The following is a 15,812-nucleotide window of genomic DNA, read 5'->3' as shown; positions in this document are numbered from 1 at the left end:
AAGTCAATTACTCCGCTCGGTCAGTTGGAATTCATTATTAAGGCGTTTATATCCTTACCCATAAAGTCATAAAGTTAATTAGTTTCATGGGGTCCCATGAACATTTTAGAGTGTGGTTAATTTTGAATTCTTTGATAGACATGGGAAGCGAGATTAATTAGCCTTTTTCTTCCCCGTCCAAATGTTCGTTTACTTGTATTTGGTTCCATATTCATGCATTAAGACGGATATAAAATCAATTTGAGAGTCAATAATTCAGCACTAAATTGAGTATTGATTACAAGGAATTGAGGTTTAGAGAATTGAATCAAACCAAGTGTTTAAGTCTTAATTATTACTCCAGGTCTTAGGTCGCTACATGCATCCATTTTGCCAGGACTTTTATGCATGGCCCTAGCATCTCGTTGGCCACGAATATCACTGTGCAATAAAATAATAACGTTAATTCATATCAAAACATAAAAAATTAAATTCCTGCAGCTAAGAGGTAGGTCTTCAAAAATCAAAATCCCATGGCAGTTTTGGTTTGGGGGAAAAATAGGAGATAAATTCATGTATGTTGAAGAGGAAATGGTGGGACCAACTCCCACTTGTTTTTTTTTTTTCCTTTGAAAAAATGTAGATGTGTATAAGTTGAATATTCTAAAGATTTGCTGAATTCAAGAAAATTCATTTAAATTATGTGGCAACTTCCTTGGCACATAGTCTGATAGTATTTACACTTTATTAAATAGACGTACTTCCGATTTTTTCCCTTTTTATTTTATTTTTTTCCAAGTTTTGTGTTAATAATCCCATTTAATGAGATAGAACTAATTAAGAATAAGAGCAATTAAAGGACCACGATCACGCCAAACACATGTAACTATGCATTGCGTGATATTGAGCTAAATTCATAGAAGTATTAGGGCCTGTTTGATTTATGTTCTTATTTTTTTATTTTTAAAAACTATTTTGTAATATAATTCCTAAAATTTTTTAAAAACAAAATAAAATAAAAATCTGTTTAGTTACGTTAATTAGCAAACAGTTTTAGGATTTAAAAATAGACTGATAGTGATAATTATAGGCAGTTAATGATGATGATTAACAATAGAAATTGGTCAAAGTAACTATAATTTTTAATAATCAAATATATTATATTTTAAAAATAAGAAAAATAAAATAAAAATAAATTCTATTTTTATTTTAAAAAATAAAAAATGAAAACATTTTTGAAAACAACTAAATACAAAACATTTATCCAAAAAATTTTTTAATTTTTTTAAAAAAAAAATTAAAAACAGAAAACAAACAGGCCCTTAGTTTCCTACTCTCCTTTCTTATTTTGATTTTGTTATTGAAGTCACAGTGTGGTCACTGTGATGTTTTAAGTGGACATGGAGAAAGGTCTATAATAATTATAATAATAATAATTTCCTTTCACTTATTCTGTTTTAATTTTTTAGCAATTTGCATGCTGTGATCGACCTTTTCCTAGAAATTTCAAAAAAATTTGAATTTTTTTTATCATTTGCATTGTTTTATTTAGCTCTACAACCACTGAGAGCATCTATGTATTTAAGAAAGAATTTAAAGCTACGAGGGCTCATGGGAGTTAATTAAAAAATAAATAAAGGATAAGGCACTATCGATATGTTATCATTATTTATGTTTATGGCTGGAAAGCCAACACTTAACGAAGCATTTAAAAAGGGAACTATCATGTATCAAGAAGAAAAAGAAAAATAACATGCTAACTATGTTGAGTATCAACTCTGTTAACTCCAACTAGGCTTAATAACCAAGGACCTTCACCATCAGCTTCAACCTTCATGGCAAACAACTTGGCAGATGTCTAGAATGTGCTAGTAGCATCTTAGGAAAGCCAAGTTCCCCAAATTTGAGTAATCAGGTCCCTGTATCACCAATATGGAAGTTCGTATCGAAAGGACCTACCACTACCTAAGGAAGAAAGGCAACTCATTTAAGGAGATACATGGCTAACTAAAGGGGACCTTATTGCACTGAATCAGAAAAAGAAATAGGTAAGGCCTTAAAGTATAGAGGGATTCATTCTACATGTAAGTGCTACATTAAAAAAAAAATTAAATTCACTCCCTGTAGCATTGGCAAAATTACTGACTTTCTCTTACACAATGATCCTTGGTTGATGGGTTGGATAGTTAAATTTCAATATACTTAGTGCTTTAAACAAAAGTCTCATTTGTTGTGTTCTCATAGAAGGAATAAATCTAAACACAAGCAATAATTGAGGATAAGTAAAAATTTAAGCGTGGGGGAGTTTGATAAGTAGGTATTTTACTTGGATTTATATATACTCATTACTATTTTATTTGCTAATTAATGTGTAAATTAAAGGTAAAATTAGATAAAATACCTCCCTTGGAGATTTTAGAGTATCTATATATGATAGAAATCTCTTCCAAAAAAGTGACCTCCTATGAACAGTAACGAAGGTTATTTTAGAGATTATTCACAGACATAAAAATTTACTCCTCCACATCTCTTTCAAACAATGAAGAAGGTCAAGGGTGTTTTAGGAATTCCTCACGACATTGTCACTTTTGAGTAAGACTCTGAACCTGATTTCTACTTTTCAAATAAGTCTGAACCTTATTTCGTGAGACACTCCCTTATCCTTTGTCTTCTTCAATTATCCACTGTGTATAGCAAGGATCTTATGGCTATCCACAGAACACTATTTCTCTCATTTACATGTTCCTATCAAAATCGTGTCAAAGCTCCTCTGTTGCAAAGTTTGAGTTCATTCGCCTTAAGAAAATCGTCCTTTGACTTCTCATTTTCTCCAGACCGATAGATCACTTTTTCCATCAATCGGAGGACCATCTTGAGCTACGTTGCTTATCTCAACGAACTTTAGGACCTCTGTTTTCTTTCCTGGTAAGCAAGCAAAGCCCATTCTCCTCCCTGCCAAAGCTCGAGCTGAGAAAAAAACCCTAACTTCTAAAAAATTGAATCGTGTCTTGTGTTCTAATTTCCTTTGTTACAACATATTCCATTTTCTTTTATAGGTTATCGGTCCTTATTCTCAACCCTCGCCGCTTCTCCCAACAAAAATCATAACCTCTTTTCCCATGGCATCAATGGATGAGCATCATGACCTCCTCAGCAATGTTAATCCAAGCAAATGCATGTGGAAGATATTGGTGAAGGTTGATCTCATTTATAGTCGTGTTGGTGAGGAAATTTACGAGCTTTATCTTGGATATCCAAAGCGTGCATGATCTATCAACCTTGTGGTGTTTGACGCTCAGGTGTCTTTCATGGTTTATATTTAATAGATATATTTATCCACATGCCATTGCCTCTGTTTGATGAGTGTTCCACTGATACATACATGACACAACTTGAACATAAAGAAGGTCCTGTTGTGGTTGTCATTATAACCTGTGCAGGATAGGTTTTTCTGAGGATGGTAACATATCCCTTTTAATCCATGAATATTAACTCTAATATTTATAGATATCATATTGACACAATCCATCATTCATGATAGGGAGAACCCATATTAGCAGTTCTTTCAATGCCACTAAGGTTCTCTGTTGTAAATATTGCATGCATCTTTTCTTTGTTGTAAATGCATAATTGATATTAAGAGATTAAGTGTAAGTAATTTTAAATGATTGAACAAATTAATAACAAGCTTTGATATCATATTTTAAGAAATGAGATTTACATTTACTAATTCAATGCTCCCCGTGCAACACACGGGATAGTAAATGTTAGTTTTCAAGAAATAAGAAGCAAAAATAACATATAAAAAGAAAAAAAAATAAAAAGTATTGAATCAAAGCCCATAGAATCATTAGTGTACACACGCACGAACATGACCTGTCGCGAACGACATTAGTGTAACTTCTTACCACGCGTGGACAACTTCAAGCCTCGCTCTTCACTTGCGCGCATAGACGTAACGGACAAGGAAGCATTCACTTTTCGCCTGCATGCAGACAAGTTACAACTAGGCTTGACCACGCCAAGACGTAAAGGCCCAAGACATACAAATTAAGATTTAATAGTGTAAATCGCATTTCACAAGATTATGTAATATATAGGTGTGATCTATCTGGATTTTAAGCCCGATAAGGATGAATACATTATAAATAAGCCTATAAAATCATCCAATCTATATTTGAAAGCTAAGAAACATATTAGAGAGTATGAAGAAGTTTTGCTCCTCTTTAGATTTTGTTTTATGAAGAAGTTTTGCTCCTCTTTAGATTTTGTTTATGCCTTTTATTTGAAATTTTAGTTTGAACTCCATGAGTTGTTTCTAATCTTCTAGTCAGGATAAGGAGTAGCCTGGCTGTAATGGACTTTGCACAATTAATTTGATTTTATTTATTTTTCTCGTTGAACATGATTTCCTATCCATGAGAATTTATTGTTTTTATTTATATTTATCTCTTACTTTAATTACTTTTTATATAGAACAACCACTATATAATTTGTTTGTGGGTTATTCAAAGAATTAAGAGATGAAGAATTTTCTTAGATATAGAGGGATTGGCATATAGATAATTGAATTAGAGATAATTTATAATATATGGTGGCTCAAATCATAGCCTCATGATTTGTTTAAGGTTTCAATAAGATTAGTGAGAGCTAATTTAACCTTAAATAAATATACCCTAATATACTGAAAGATAATTAGATACCTCAATAACGGTTGTCGCTATAAGTAAAGAAAAAGTAATTAACTAAATTAGAATAAACAATCTCAATAGATGAATCATAATCCTTAGTGCTTGTCTGATAGTCTTGGTTCATTATCTTTATAGTTTTTATTTATTTACATTAATTATTAAATTCCTTTTTAAACTATTGGTTTTTTCTTAATAACATAACAAAGTTATTGCTTTCTGCTTCTGGAATATTTTAAAAATTATTACTATGTCAATCTTATACACTTGCAGAGTGATCAATATGTAAGATATTTACTTTGTCATCCAGGCAAAAAAAAATTAGTTTATGGGGATATTTGGAAATACTTGAACAATTTATAAAATATATGATAATTCATAGACTTGTGCATCACATGATTCTTCTATCTAGTTTATGTTAATAAATGAAAATAAAAATAAAATCTGGAAAGCTTAAGAATTAGGCAGGCACGTAGACCATGATGAATGTTCAAAATTAACCTCTTAATATAATTGCAAGTTGATGCTAATAACATCCTTTGACCCTTGAGAAATTACATACACAATTTTGTTTTCATTTCAAAAATTACGTCAATCTAGATCTCTTCTAACATTTTAATACATACAGAGTAAACTTCTCCCATATGAATATTACGTTAAAAACAAGTAAATTAACCATTTTATAAATAAAGCTACAATTTTAGTCTTAATAGGATTACAAGGATAATTAATTAAATTATTTTTAACCTCGTGCTTTGGCCAAAATGCGAATGAGACCCTAAAGTGGTAGTGAGAATCATCTGAGTCTGATACAAGTTGGGGAGCAACACATCAAATCATATAAAATATGGGGCTCAAAAATAATTTTACCATTTTTTAAAAAATTAAACAAAATACAAAGAAAATAGAAATTATTGGAGGCAAGCACCCTTCATGCCCTCAAGATCCGTCTTTGTGAGAGAATAAATTGACATAACCCAAAATTTAAAGAGGTCACTCATTGTCTGAAAGGAGACAACGAACGGTCACCAATAACAAAAAAGCCCGAAATGTGAGGGACAAGGAGAAGATGAAATGACTTGACAAGATGACGCTAAATTCTCAAAAATGTATTACATGATTGGCATTCAACAATACAAATAAAGATAAATTTACTTACTTAATTTTATATATTTAATATATTTTTATTCAATTAAATTAATATAAGTAAATTTTAATATATTAATTATATTAATATTAAGAATTTGTTATAAAATAAAAAATTTATAAAATATTCACAAATTTTAATTTAATTAAAAACAAACACTTTAAATATGCGTGTATATTTTTTCCTGCTTATTAACAATCCTAACCAAAGGAGGTAGAAAGGAGTCACCAATCATTCTCTATAGAATTGGGAATAAAGACTAGATATGTGGGCTACTCATTTAAGCCTACTTCTATAAAAGTTTAGGCTTGTAAAATAGTCTATTTTTAAGGAAACCGAGCTTTTAGGCCCTGCCTTGTTAAGTCTGAGAAAAATGGGCTCAGGCTTAAGCAGCCCGTGAAGCCCATATCTCTCTCTCTCTCTCTCTCTCTCTCTCTCTTTTTCATTTTGTTTACCAAACTCACCATTTTGTTTGAAAAAAAAAACCCTAAGGCTGAGGAGACTTATCACTTACACACTCTAGACATGGTCAGGCAAGCATACTTCACAGTCGAGCTCTTAGCCTCTCGTCTCTTGTCCCTTGCCACATGCTAATCGTAGACAATAGTAGCCAGTCATCCAGTCTCCTCCTTCTCTCTTTGTGATGCATGACAATCAATCAATGACAACCCACTCGAGTTGTCAGCCTCTCGCCACTCTCCTTTTAGACACAACTATAGAGTGCAGACTACTTCAAGTCTTATCGTGCTTGCGATTCAACCTTTAGGTACCTCTATCTCTTTGATTCAGGTCTTTGCTTCACCTATTGTATTTACCAAATATTAAAGCTCACTTTCTCTTTGATTCAAGTCTATTCTTGTTGTTCATATACTTTAAATTTGATCCTGTTCTAGTCTTCTTGTCGCTTCAATCATGGCATGTTTTATTTAAATTTAATCCATGGTGTTGTTTAAATTTAATTAAGTCTCCTTGTTACTGTAGTCACAGCTTGTGTTGTTTAAATTTGATCTAGTGTCTTGTTTAAATTTGCTTCAAGTCCCTTATTGTTGCAGTCTTGGCATGATTTATTTTATTTTTGACTTTGATTTTATACTTCAGACTTTTTTTGCAATGTTTCATTTTATTTTAATTTTTTTTTAAAAAAAGGCTTTTAGGCCTGGCCTTGAGCTTTTCAAATAAGGGTCGAGCCTCAAAAAAATAGTGAAAAATAGGAAACTAGGTGTTTGCACCCAAATTGTAAATTTGAAAGCCTGGGTTCAACTCAACTTAATAAAGCTTTAGCCACTAAGTTAAGATTGGGTCTAGGCCATTATCTCCACACTTCACCCATGATGTTTGAATTATGAAAGTTAGAAAAGTGATCATAATAAAAAAAGTGCTTCTTAAATTCAAGAAAAGAGGTGATCATTGTAACATCCTAAATTTTTAATGCTATGTTAATGACTGATTAGGAATTTAATGTGGGATTAGGGTTCTGAGTAGTGAAGTGTTATTTTGACCCATTGAGATGTTATATAAACAGACACAAGCAAAATCCTAAAACAGACATGTGAGTATAGTGGGGATTTCCCTCACTGTGCCACGCGCCACGATAGAGGATAGATGTGCCACGATGCATGGTGCAGAACTTTGATTAATAGGGACATGCCAGCTCTTGAAAATAGAAAGGGAGAACATGAGAGAAGAGATCAAACATGGAGAAGTGCAAGGGATCTGTTAGGGCAAGCAAAATCAGGAGTAAGGATAGTGTTTCTGACCTGTTACTTATCGGTAAGTCATGTACTGCCTTAACCTCTAAATCTACATTATTTTCACTTAGTTCTAACTAGTGAGAAATTAAATTCGAGAGTTTTAAAGAGTTAATTTCTTACTCTATAGTAATAAAAATGTTCTTTGGAATTAAACCGGTGCTTTGTGATTGATTGGAGTTGAAACGATAAAGCTTTGGAGCTGTAGGCAAGACTTGCCTCAATCTAGAAAGAGAGTAGTGAGAGACAATTATTAAAAAATATTAAAGCTTGAAATGAGGAATAATTAGTGGTAATATGTGTAATCAAGTGTGAAACGTGGATTTGATAGCGATTGAGTGCTTAAATGTGATGATTGGCACTTTTTGTCAATAAAGAAATTGACCTTAGGTTGCCAATTTTGTGTAGATTCTAGTGCGTGATGCAAGAATTACCCGAAAGAATCTTGAATAGGGTTGAAGTTACATGGGTAACTCTTTTTAGTAAATAGAAGGGTTGAGGTAACTATATAATTTATTATATTTATTAACTATTATAACTATGTAGAAGTAAATACAAATTGATAAATTTGTTATTTTAAGAGTTTTGTGCATGATTTGTTATTGAAATATCTTTAGTATGGATAATAGTTTGTGAAATGAGATTTATAAGGTTAATTGATTTCAAATGATGTGCGCATACGCGTGTGTATACGTGTGTTATGGCATTACATGTTGTGGCAATGTGAAAGAAAATAGTAAAAATTGTGAAAGAGCATGATCATAAGGGGTGAGAATTCACCCGGAATATGTGAGGATATGTGTGTGTGGAGATATATGAGTGAAAAATTTATGTGGTTGGGCTAACACCATAAGACATTTGGTGCAGCATTATACAGGTTGTTACCGTAGGTAATTCATTACAACATCTTATGGGACTATTACCATGGGACATTCAGGTAGTCTGGCAACTCCCTAGTGCTCAATAGAGTGTGGTTAAGAGTCAATGATGCCTCTATTACAAGTGTGTGAAGAGGGAAACCATAGTCTGTAGGTGGGTTAGATTACTTTTGGTTGGGTGTTTCTACAATCAAAAGTGTGCTCATGTCGACAAGTGATTGATCTAGGAGAGCCTATGGTTTCATGTCGAGAGTATTGGAGGTTCGGTGGCTAGATGATCATGCTAGTGCGTATTTGTGTGGAGTGACTTTAAAAATATTATATTTCTTCATACTTTGATATATATATGATACTACTTTATTTTCGTTACTTGAGTATGGTTATATTGTGGTAATAGGCATTAAATGAGCTATATTGGTTACTAAAATATTTATCTCACCGGTTGTTATTTACATTTTTCAAGCTCTAGTGCTAGTAGATTAAAGGGAAAGAATATAGGCTGAGTTGGCATCTCTCACCTAAGTCTTTGTAAGAATTGGTTAATGAATTTGTTGCTAGTGGTTGTAAATATGTATAAGTTACCATAAAATCCAATCATATGCATGAAGTTGTATTTATGTTATGTTTTTGATAAATTTAGAATTCCCTAGCTCTCATGTATATGTAAAAGATGAAAGGAATGGATGGGCTAGTGGATAAATACATATGTTTGTGAATATGAGTTGACTGAAGAGTATATGTAGTGGTTTGGCCTTGTATGGGAATAAATAAGTAAAAATGTGATTTTGGCCCAAAGTATGAAATGGGCGGTTTGCAGACCAAATATATATATGTGTGATATATCGTGCATATGTGTGGTCAATCAAGTGTCTATTATCCATTTAGATATGGCTAAGGCCCAAAAAGTAGTTAGTGACATTTGGTTTCGAATTGAGACGCTTGAGTAGGTTTTGCTAAAAAACAATCAAAATACACTTGCGTGTTTAATTTTTGATAGAGATATCAAATTAAAATAAAACTAGTGTCATTAGTTAGATTTCAAAATAAGTTTCGTGTGGGCACTTAAACCATCTCAATCGGACATCATATGTAAAAATGGCGTGCATCTAAATTTTATATCAGAAATTGTCATTTGACAGTAAATTTAAGTGTGTGCGCCACAGCACATGTACCCTCATGTTGTGATGCACGGCACAGAGCGAGCAACTGTGGCCTCTGTGCCACATGTCACAGTGCAGGTGGCACGAGTCGCGACGCACGGTGGAAAATTTCACCTTGTTTTTCTAGGTTTGCATATGTTTCCTTAATCTTTAATGCACAAAGACAAAATGCTTCCGCTATGTATGTATTTGTGTATGGGGTTTTATAACTTGAGTAATTTACAAAATGATTTGAAAATATTTTTATTGGAATTTCCATGCTTTCAATGTTTACAACTTAAATGATTTCAAAGTGATTAGATTAATTGTAATGGAGCGTATGGTAATGTTAGTAAAGGCATTACAATCATGGTCTTGGGCACCAAGCTAGGACCATCTATAAATAAAGAAACCCTTTCTCATTAGAATTATCAACATCAATAAACTATCAGTCAAATTCTCAGACTTTATATCTGCTGCGTTATTTTATTTCCCTTTTACCATGTAGTTTTAGTTTTTATTTTTATATTGTACTATCAATATAGGCCGTCACCTTTTTTTTTAATTAATGTATCTCTACTTCGCTGTATCTACATTAATTTTTTTCACTTTATATTCTCACATCAAAGTGAACTGTGGTAAAGGAGCTTGAATTCCTCACGTTTGATTAGAAGTTAGGTTTTCCCATGTCTCTAACACACCTCTCGACACCCCCTTGTTTTTTTATCAAACATCGAGCTTAAAGGCTCAAGCTCTTATAAGTTGAGCATGTCCATTTTCCAGCTCTAATTATCTAGGTACTCATTAGTCATCATCAATCTTGCCCAAGATGATGTGTCATAAGGAAATGGTATTAAAGGTTTTTGGGCTAGTCCAAAGGTCAAATGCTGGGCCTAGTATTCCATCATTGGGCTTCAATTCAGTCCATCACTTTTTATGAAATAATCTCCCATACATAAGACTTTAAACTTATTTTTAGAACTTAAATTTTAAAAATGATACAATCTGACCTTTATTATTGAAAAATTGACTATTATTTGATTAGAGAATTACATGAAAAAATTTTAAAAATTATACAAAATGATCAAAAAATTCAGAAAAATGATTTAAAAATTAGAGAGAATGATCGAGAAATAAGTCAAAGTGGTCAACTAGGCTTTAATCAGTTTTACTGTTCTTTATTGATAGTTTCGATTCCTTTTGTTAGTAATTTTGTGTTACGACAGTCACCAGCCTAGAAATTTTATTAGTGGGGTGAAATCTGTGCCTAACATGTTCTTAATATTTTATGAAAATAATAATTTTAAAATTAATTTCTACAGTCAATGTGATAAAAAATTGTATTTTAATTAAAACACGTGTTTAACTTGTTTCCCCCACTTTTTTTTCCCGGACGAAGTTGCAAGCGATATGCATGTCTTTTTAATTTGGTCATCCCATGGCGGTTCTTATTCAGAAAAGCAGCCATAAACTCATGCCGCAGAGTATGTAGACTATAGAGGAAATGGTGGGACCTCCTTCCATTATTTTTTATACCAAAAACTTTAAGGACAAATATATATTTTTATCTTTAAAATATTTTCTGCGAAATATCTAGAACTCTAAATTATTTGATATAGCTTTTCTCCATTAAAGTAATTAAAATGTAACATTTTTTATCTTAATGTTAAATACTCATCATATTAATGACTAACATATACTATTTAACATTAGGGTAGAAAATGTTATGTTTTGATTACTTTATGAGCAAAATATTATATTAAATAATGTAGGATGCCGTGTATTCCTCAAAAATAAAAATATACATTTACCTAAATTTTAAATAAGTAGGATTCTATCAATTTGTTGGATTCCAGAAATTCACTTAAGCCTGGGCAACTTCCTAGCACATAGTCAAATTATTCCTTATCAAATATAGAAAAAATCCTTTTAGTTAGCTGATTCTTCTATAAATTTGATCATGAAAATAAAAATAAAATACTTTTGACCAAAAAAATAAAAATAACCTAAGGACAACTTAAGGCTTAAGTCTTGCACGGACGTAGCCCATGGAGAATATTTAAAATTAACCTCTTACTATATAATTGCCAAATGCCAATTGACACACAATTTTTTTACTTAAAAAATTACGTCAATCCCTTATATCAAATATACATAGTCAACTTCTACCCCCTGAATTTACATATTTCGTTACAAAACAGTAAGCTTTTTTTATAATATAAAACTAGAATTGATTCTTAATAATAAGATTACAGAGATAATTAATTAAACTAATGCTCACCTTTGTATTTGAAACTATTCTAGTTTTCATATCATGAGAAAGTTAGTGTATTTGACATATAGTCCATAAGGTTGTGAGTTTAAATTTTGTTGCCAATGTGATGACTTTATTAATAAGTGATATGTAAATATCTTTATAAATGCTATTTGACTATGGAAGCATACTTGGACTCTGCTGAGTCCTCGAGCTCAATTCACCTAATCTTTTCTTTAAAAAAAAAAGGTATATTAGCCATTTAATTTTATGTAATAAAAATTATTTAATTTGCATTTTTATGTTAAATATATATTATTTGATTTGATTTGACAAAAAGTAGAGAACAGTTTATTATAATTTATTTCATAACAAATTGTTACACAATTTAACTGAAACAAAAAAGAAGGATAAATGAGCAAATGACAGTTAAATTTTATATCCAATAGCACCATAAACCTTGAATTTGTTTATTATGTAAATTATTCTTTTAACTTTTTAAAACGGTGTAATTTGGTATCGGATATTAATAAAAATTAACTTTGACGGTCGGTTGATCAGAAAATGACCTCAAAAAATTACAAATTTTTTGTCTTTATCTATAATTTTTGGATCTTTTATTATAATTTTTTTGTCCTTTTATGTAATTTTTTATGTCATTTCTTTGTCATTTTCTAGTTAATTAACAATCAAAATTAACTTTTATTAATGGTAGGTGTTAAATTACACTATTTTTAAAAGTTAAGGTAACAATTTGCATAACAAGAGTTTAAGGTTTATAATACTATTTGATCTAAAGTTTAGAGGATAATTTGTTCATTTATCCTAAAATAAAAATATTTATAAAATTAATTATAAATTGCTATCAACAATATCTTTACATTTAAATATAAAAATTCTTAATGAGCAGACCAATATTTCTTTGTAATATGCAGTCTAGTTTTAGTATAATATATTAATAATCCTTGTCTCCTGGGGGTATATGTATGGATGTTGGAAACGTGCGGAAGGAGCCAGCGTGTGGGGACTGGAGGCTGATAGACAAAGTCCAAGTCTCTCCTCCAAACCGTGGTTGTGGATCAAACAAATACTATATTTATTTATATAAACTAATCAGATATTCAGATATATCCCTTTAAACCCTTGTTTCTCCTTTTTTTAATGATCGATGCTCCCATATGCAATCCATTATCATTCTCAAACTCCTTGAACATGTTGTTCTATTCCTAGTCTCAATGGCCAAATCCCGAAAATCCAAACCTAAGCCCTCTCTTTTGCTCTGCTGCTTTGCCTCTTTTTCCCATGAAACCAATTCCATGGAAGAGTCTAAGTTTTCATGGCGAAGGGTTCGAAAGAAGAAGTCCGCCTCCAAAACGGTGCCGTTGGATGGCTCTTTGCCTGATGACAACAACGAACGCGGAGCCCATCGAGCTCATCCTCGACGGAAATGGAGGTGGAAGTTGTTCAAGTCGACGTGGAAGTCAACGTCAAACACTAATCAGAAACCTTTGATGGAATCTCAACCTCCAGCAACCAATCCCCAACTGCCACGTCAGAGACCTCTGATGGTCCCTGTCACACCCAATCAGACACCTCCCCAGGTATGTTTGTTCAGCTTAAGTAGGACACCAAAACCAGCTAAATTAGGATAACCCAGAAAGCTCAGCTCCTTAATTTCTTGTACTCTGTCTATAGACACAGAACAGAGAAAGAGCGCAGCAAAACCCAGAAAATGAGAATGGTGCGACTCGCATGGCTTCACTTCAAGAAGAAGCGCGTGGAGAAATTAGTTCAACCCCTGCCGTGTTACACACGGTATCTACGCCAGCTTCGAAACGGGGACAGAGCCGCCCTTCGTCATCCATGCCAAGGCAATCTCAAACGACTTTGAACAGGGCCGTACGGTCAGGAAACGCAAGAAAGAAATACGAGTCATACGACCCTGCGTTTGGTTTGTCAGCTGTTCTGGTGACTTTGGTTATAATGATAGTATGGGGTCGTTTATGTGCAATCCTGTGCACTTCAGCATGGTTGTATGTCTTCCCCCGAATCAGAAGGACCCATGGAAACGACATAATAAAAAACTTGAACACAGAGTCAAAGGACTTGGATTTGGATTCCGAGGTTTACAAGAAGAAAGTGATTCTAAAGGGACTTCTTGAGAGAAATCACCGGGCACGACATGAAAATTCAGGAAATTAAATCGGTTCTTTCTGATTTGCCGTTCAAAGGCGGCTGTTTGTCGTTTCGTGTGAAAATTTGTATATATTGTGATGTGATTAGAGTTGTCAAAATCTTCGAGTAGCCTATGTCGTCACTACACCATTCTCTGTCGTTTAACGGGGAGTTGGGTGGGTATCGCGTGATTTTGATGTAAAACACGTCAATCAAATTTTGTTGATTTCATACCAAGAGGGAAGCCAAAAGCTAGAGAATTTATTGAATGTGCTAATGTGTTGACTAGATTTTCTCATGAGAGTGATAATAATTTTCGTACCTTTTCGTTAATTATCTCTGTTACTTCGAACTTCGAAGTGGTGGCGGATGATGTTGATCTTTGACTGTGTAAACTTGGATAGTGTAATGGTTGGGATGAAATTTCCATTTTGGTTGTTTAAAGAAAACGGAGACACATTCGATTAGCCAACTAACAAACTATTTTTACGTTCATTACATGACCATCACATATATAATTGAAAAAGCTCAAAGTCAATACATCTTGCATAACGGGTAATGTTGGTCATACATGTGACAAATAACAGGAAATATTTAAAAGATTTTGTACATAATATTTTATCAAAGTTACATGAATACTACGATATGTTATATGAATATTATAAAAATTAGTCATACAATTTCAAAATGCAATATAAATGGGTGTCATACTCTTGGGTTCTCCTTTTTTTAATTAATGTTTTCTACGAGTCGAGTTCATTTTATTTGATCTGAAAAAGGCCTAGCTTGCTAAACTTCAATCTTTTCTGAACTGAAAAGAGTGGAAAAAAAGAAGCAGAAAATACAAATATATACTTGCTTATTAAATACAACACTAGTTTGACTGATTATTAAACTTTATTTGTATACTTAAGTTGATAGTTGATGCAAATTTTTGCATAAAAACGCCAATTTACGGTGTGTGCATGTATTACATTCTTGGTTATGATGGGTGACTAAATTTTTTATTCGTTAATTATTCTAATGGAATTTAGTTCAATAGGTCATTGATCTCAAGTTCTCTTTCTTTCTTTTACGTAATCATGTCAGCTTCTACCATTTTAGCTGTGGTTGGTTATATAAACTAAAGGATAAAATAGTAAATTACGGTCTGTTTGTTTTTACTTTTAAAAAATTATTTTTTATTTTTGAAAACAAAAAAATTTAAAACCTTGGTTGAATAAGTGTTTTCGGTTTAATTGTTTCTAAAACTTTTTTTCATTTTTTTTAAAACAAATGAGTAGAAATAACTTCAAGTTGTGTTGGTTTTATTTTTTATTTTTAAAATACACTACATTTGATTATTAAAAATTACAGTTACCTTAATCAATTTTAATTATAAGTTACCACTATTAATCACTGATAATTATCATTATCAATATATTTTTTAATTCTAAAACTGTTTTTAAAATTAACTAGCCAAGTGGATTATCATTTTGTTTTGTTTTGAGAAATAATTTTAAAAACTACATTGCAAAACAGTTTTTAAAAAATAAAAAATAGAAACAGAAATCAAATAGGCCCCTAGTCTCTAGATTATAGGTCTAGGAGTGTATATGATCTTAAATTTATTTATTTTTTGTAATGTTTTCATTCAATTTTTGAAAATTATACAAAAGTTAACTTTAATTATAAGTTGGTTAGGAAATAATAGAAAAGGACCTCAAATTTTTTTAAAATGACCAAAAAATAATGGAAAGAACTTACAAATTTATAGATAATGACCTAAAAAATTATAGAAAAAGGACTAAAAAAATTTTATTGG

At 31.8% G+C, this 15,812-nt stretch overlaps 1 protein-coding gene across 1 annotated transcript; it reads left to right on the top strand.

The window, feature by feature from the left end:
* The first annotated feature begins 12,994 nt into the window (after positions 1 to 12,994).
* Positions 12,995 to 14,331, top strand: LOC129284451 (uncharacterized). Its single transcript, XM_054919938.1, has 2 exons — positions 12,995 to 13,434; positions 13,529 to 14,331. Exons 1-2 carry the CDS (start codon positions 13,012 to 13,014, stop codon positions 14,033 to 14,035), a joined length of 930 nt encoding a protein of 309 aa, XP_054775913.1. The 5' UTR covers positions 12,995 to 13,011; the 3' UTR covers positions 14,036 to 14,331.
* The last annotated feature ends 1,481 nt before the right edge of the window (positions 14,332 to 15,812 follow it).

This window comes from Prosopis cineraria, unplaced genomic scaffold, assembly GCF_029017545.1.
Source record: "Prosopis cineraria cultivar Desert tree isolate PC_DT_omini unplaced genomic scaffold, ASM2901754v1 PC10, whole genome shotgun sequence".
In the NCBI taxonomy this organism is placed as follows: domain Eukaryota; kingdom Viridiplantae; phylum Streptophyta; class Magnoliopsida; order Fabales; family Fabaceae; genus Prosopis; species Prosopis cineraria.
Note: the sequence above shows the minus strand (reverse complement) of the source record. Positions and strands in the feature narration are given on the sequence as shown.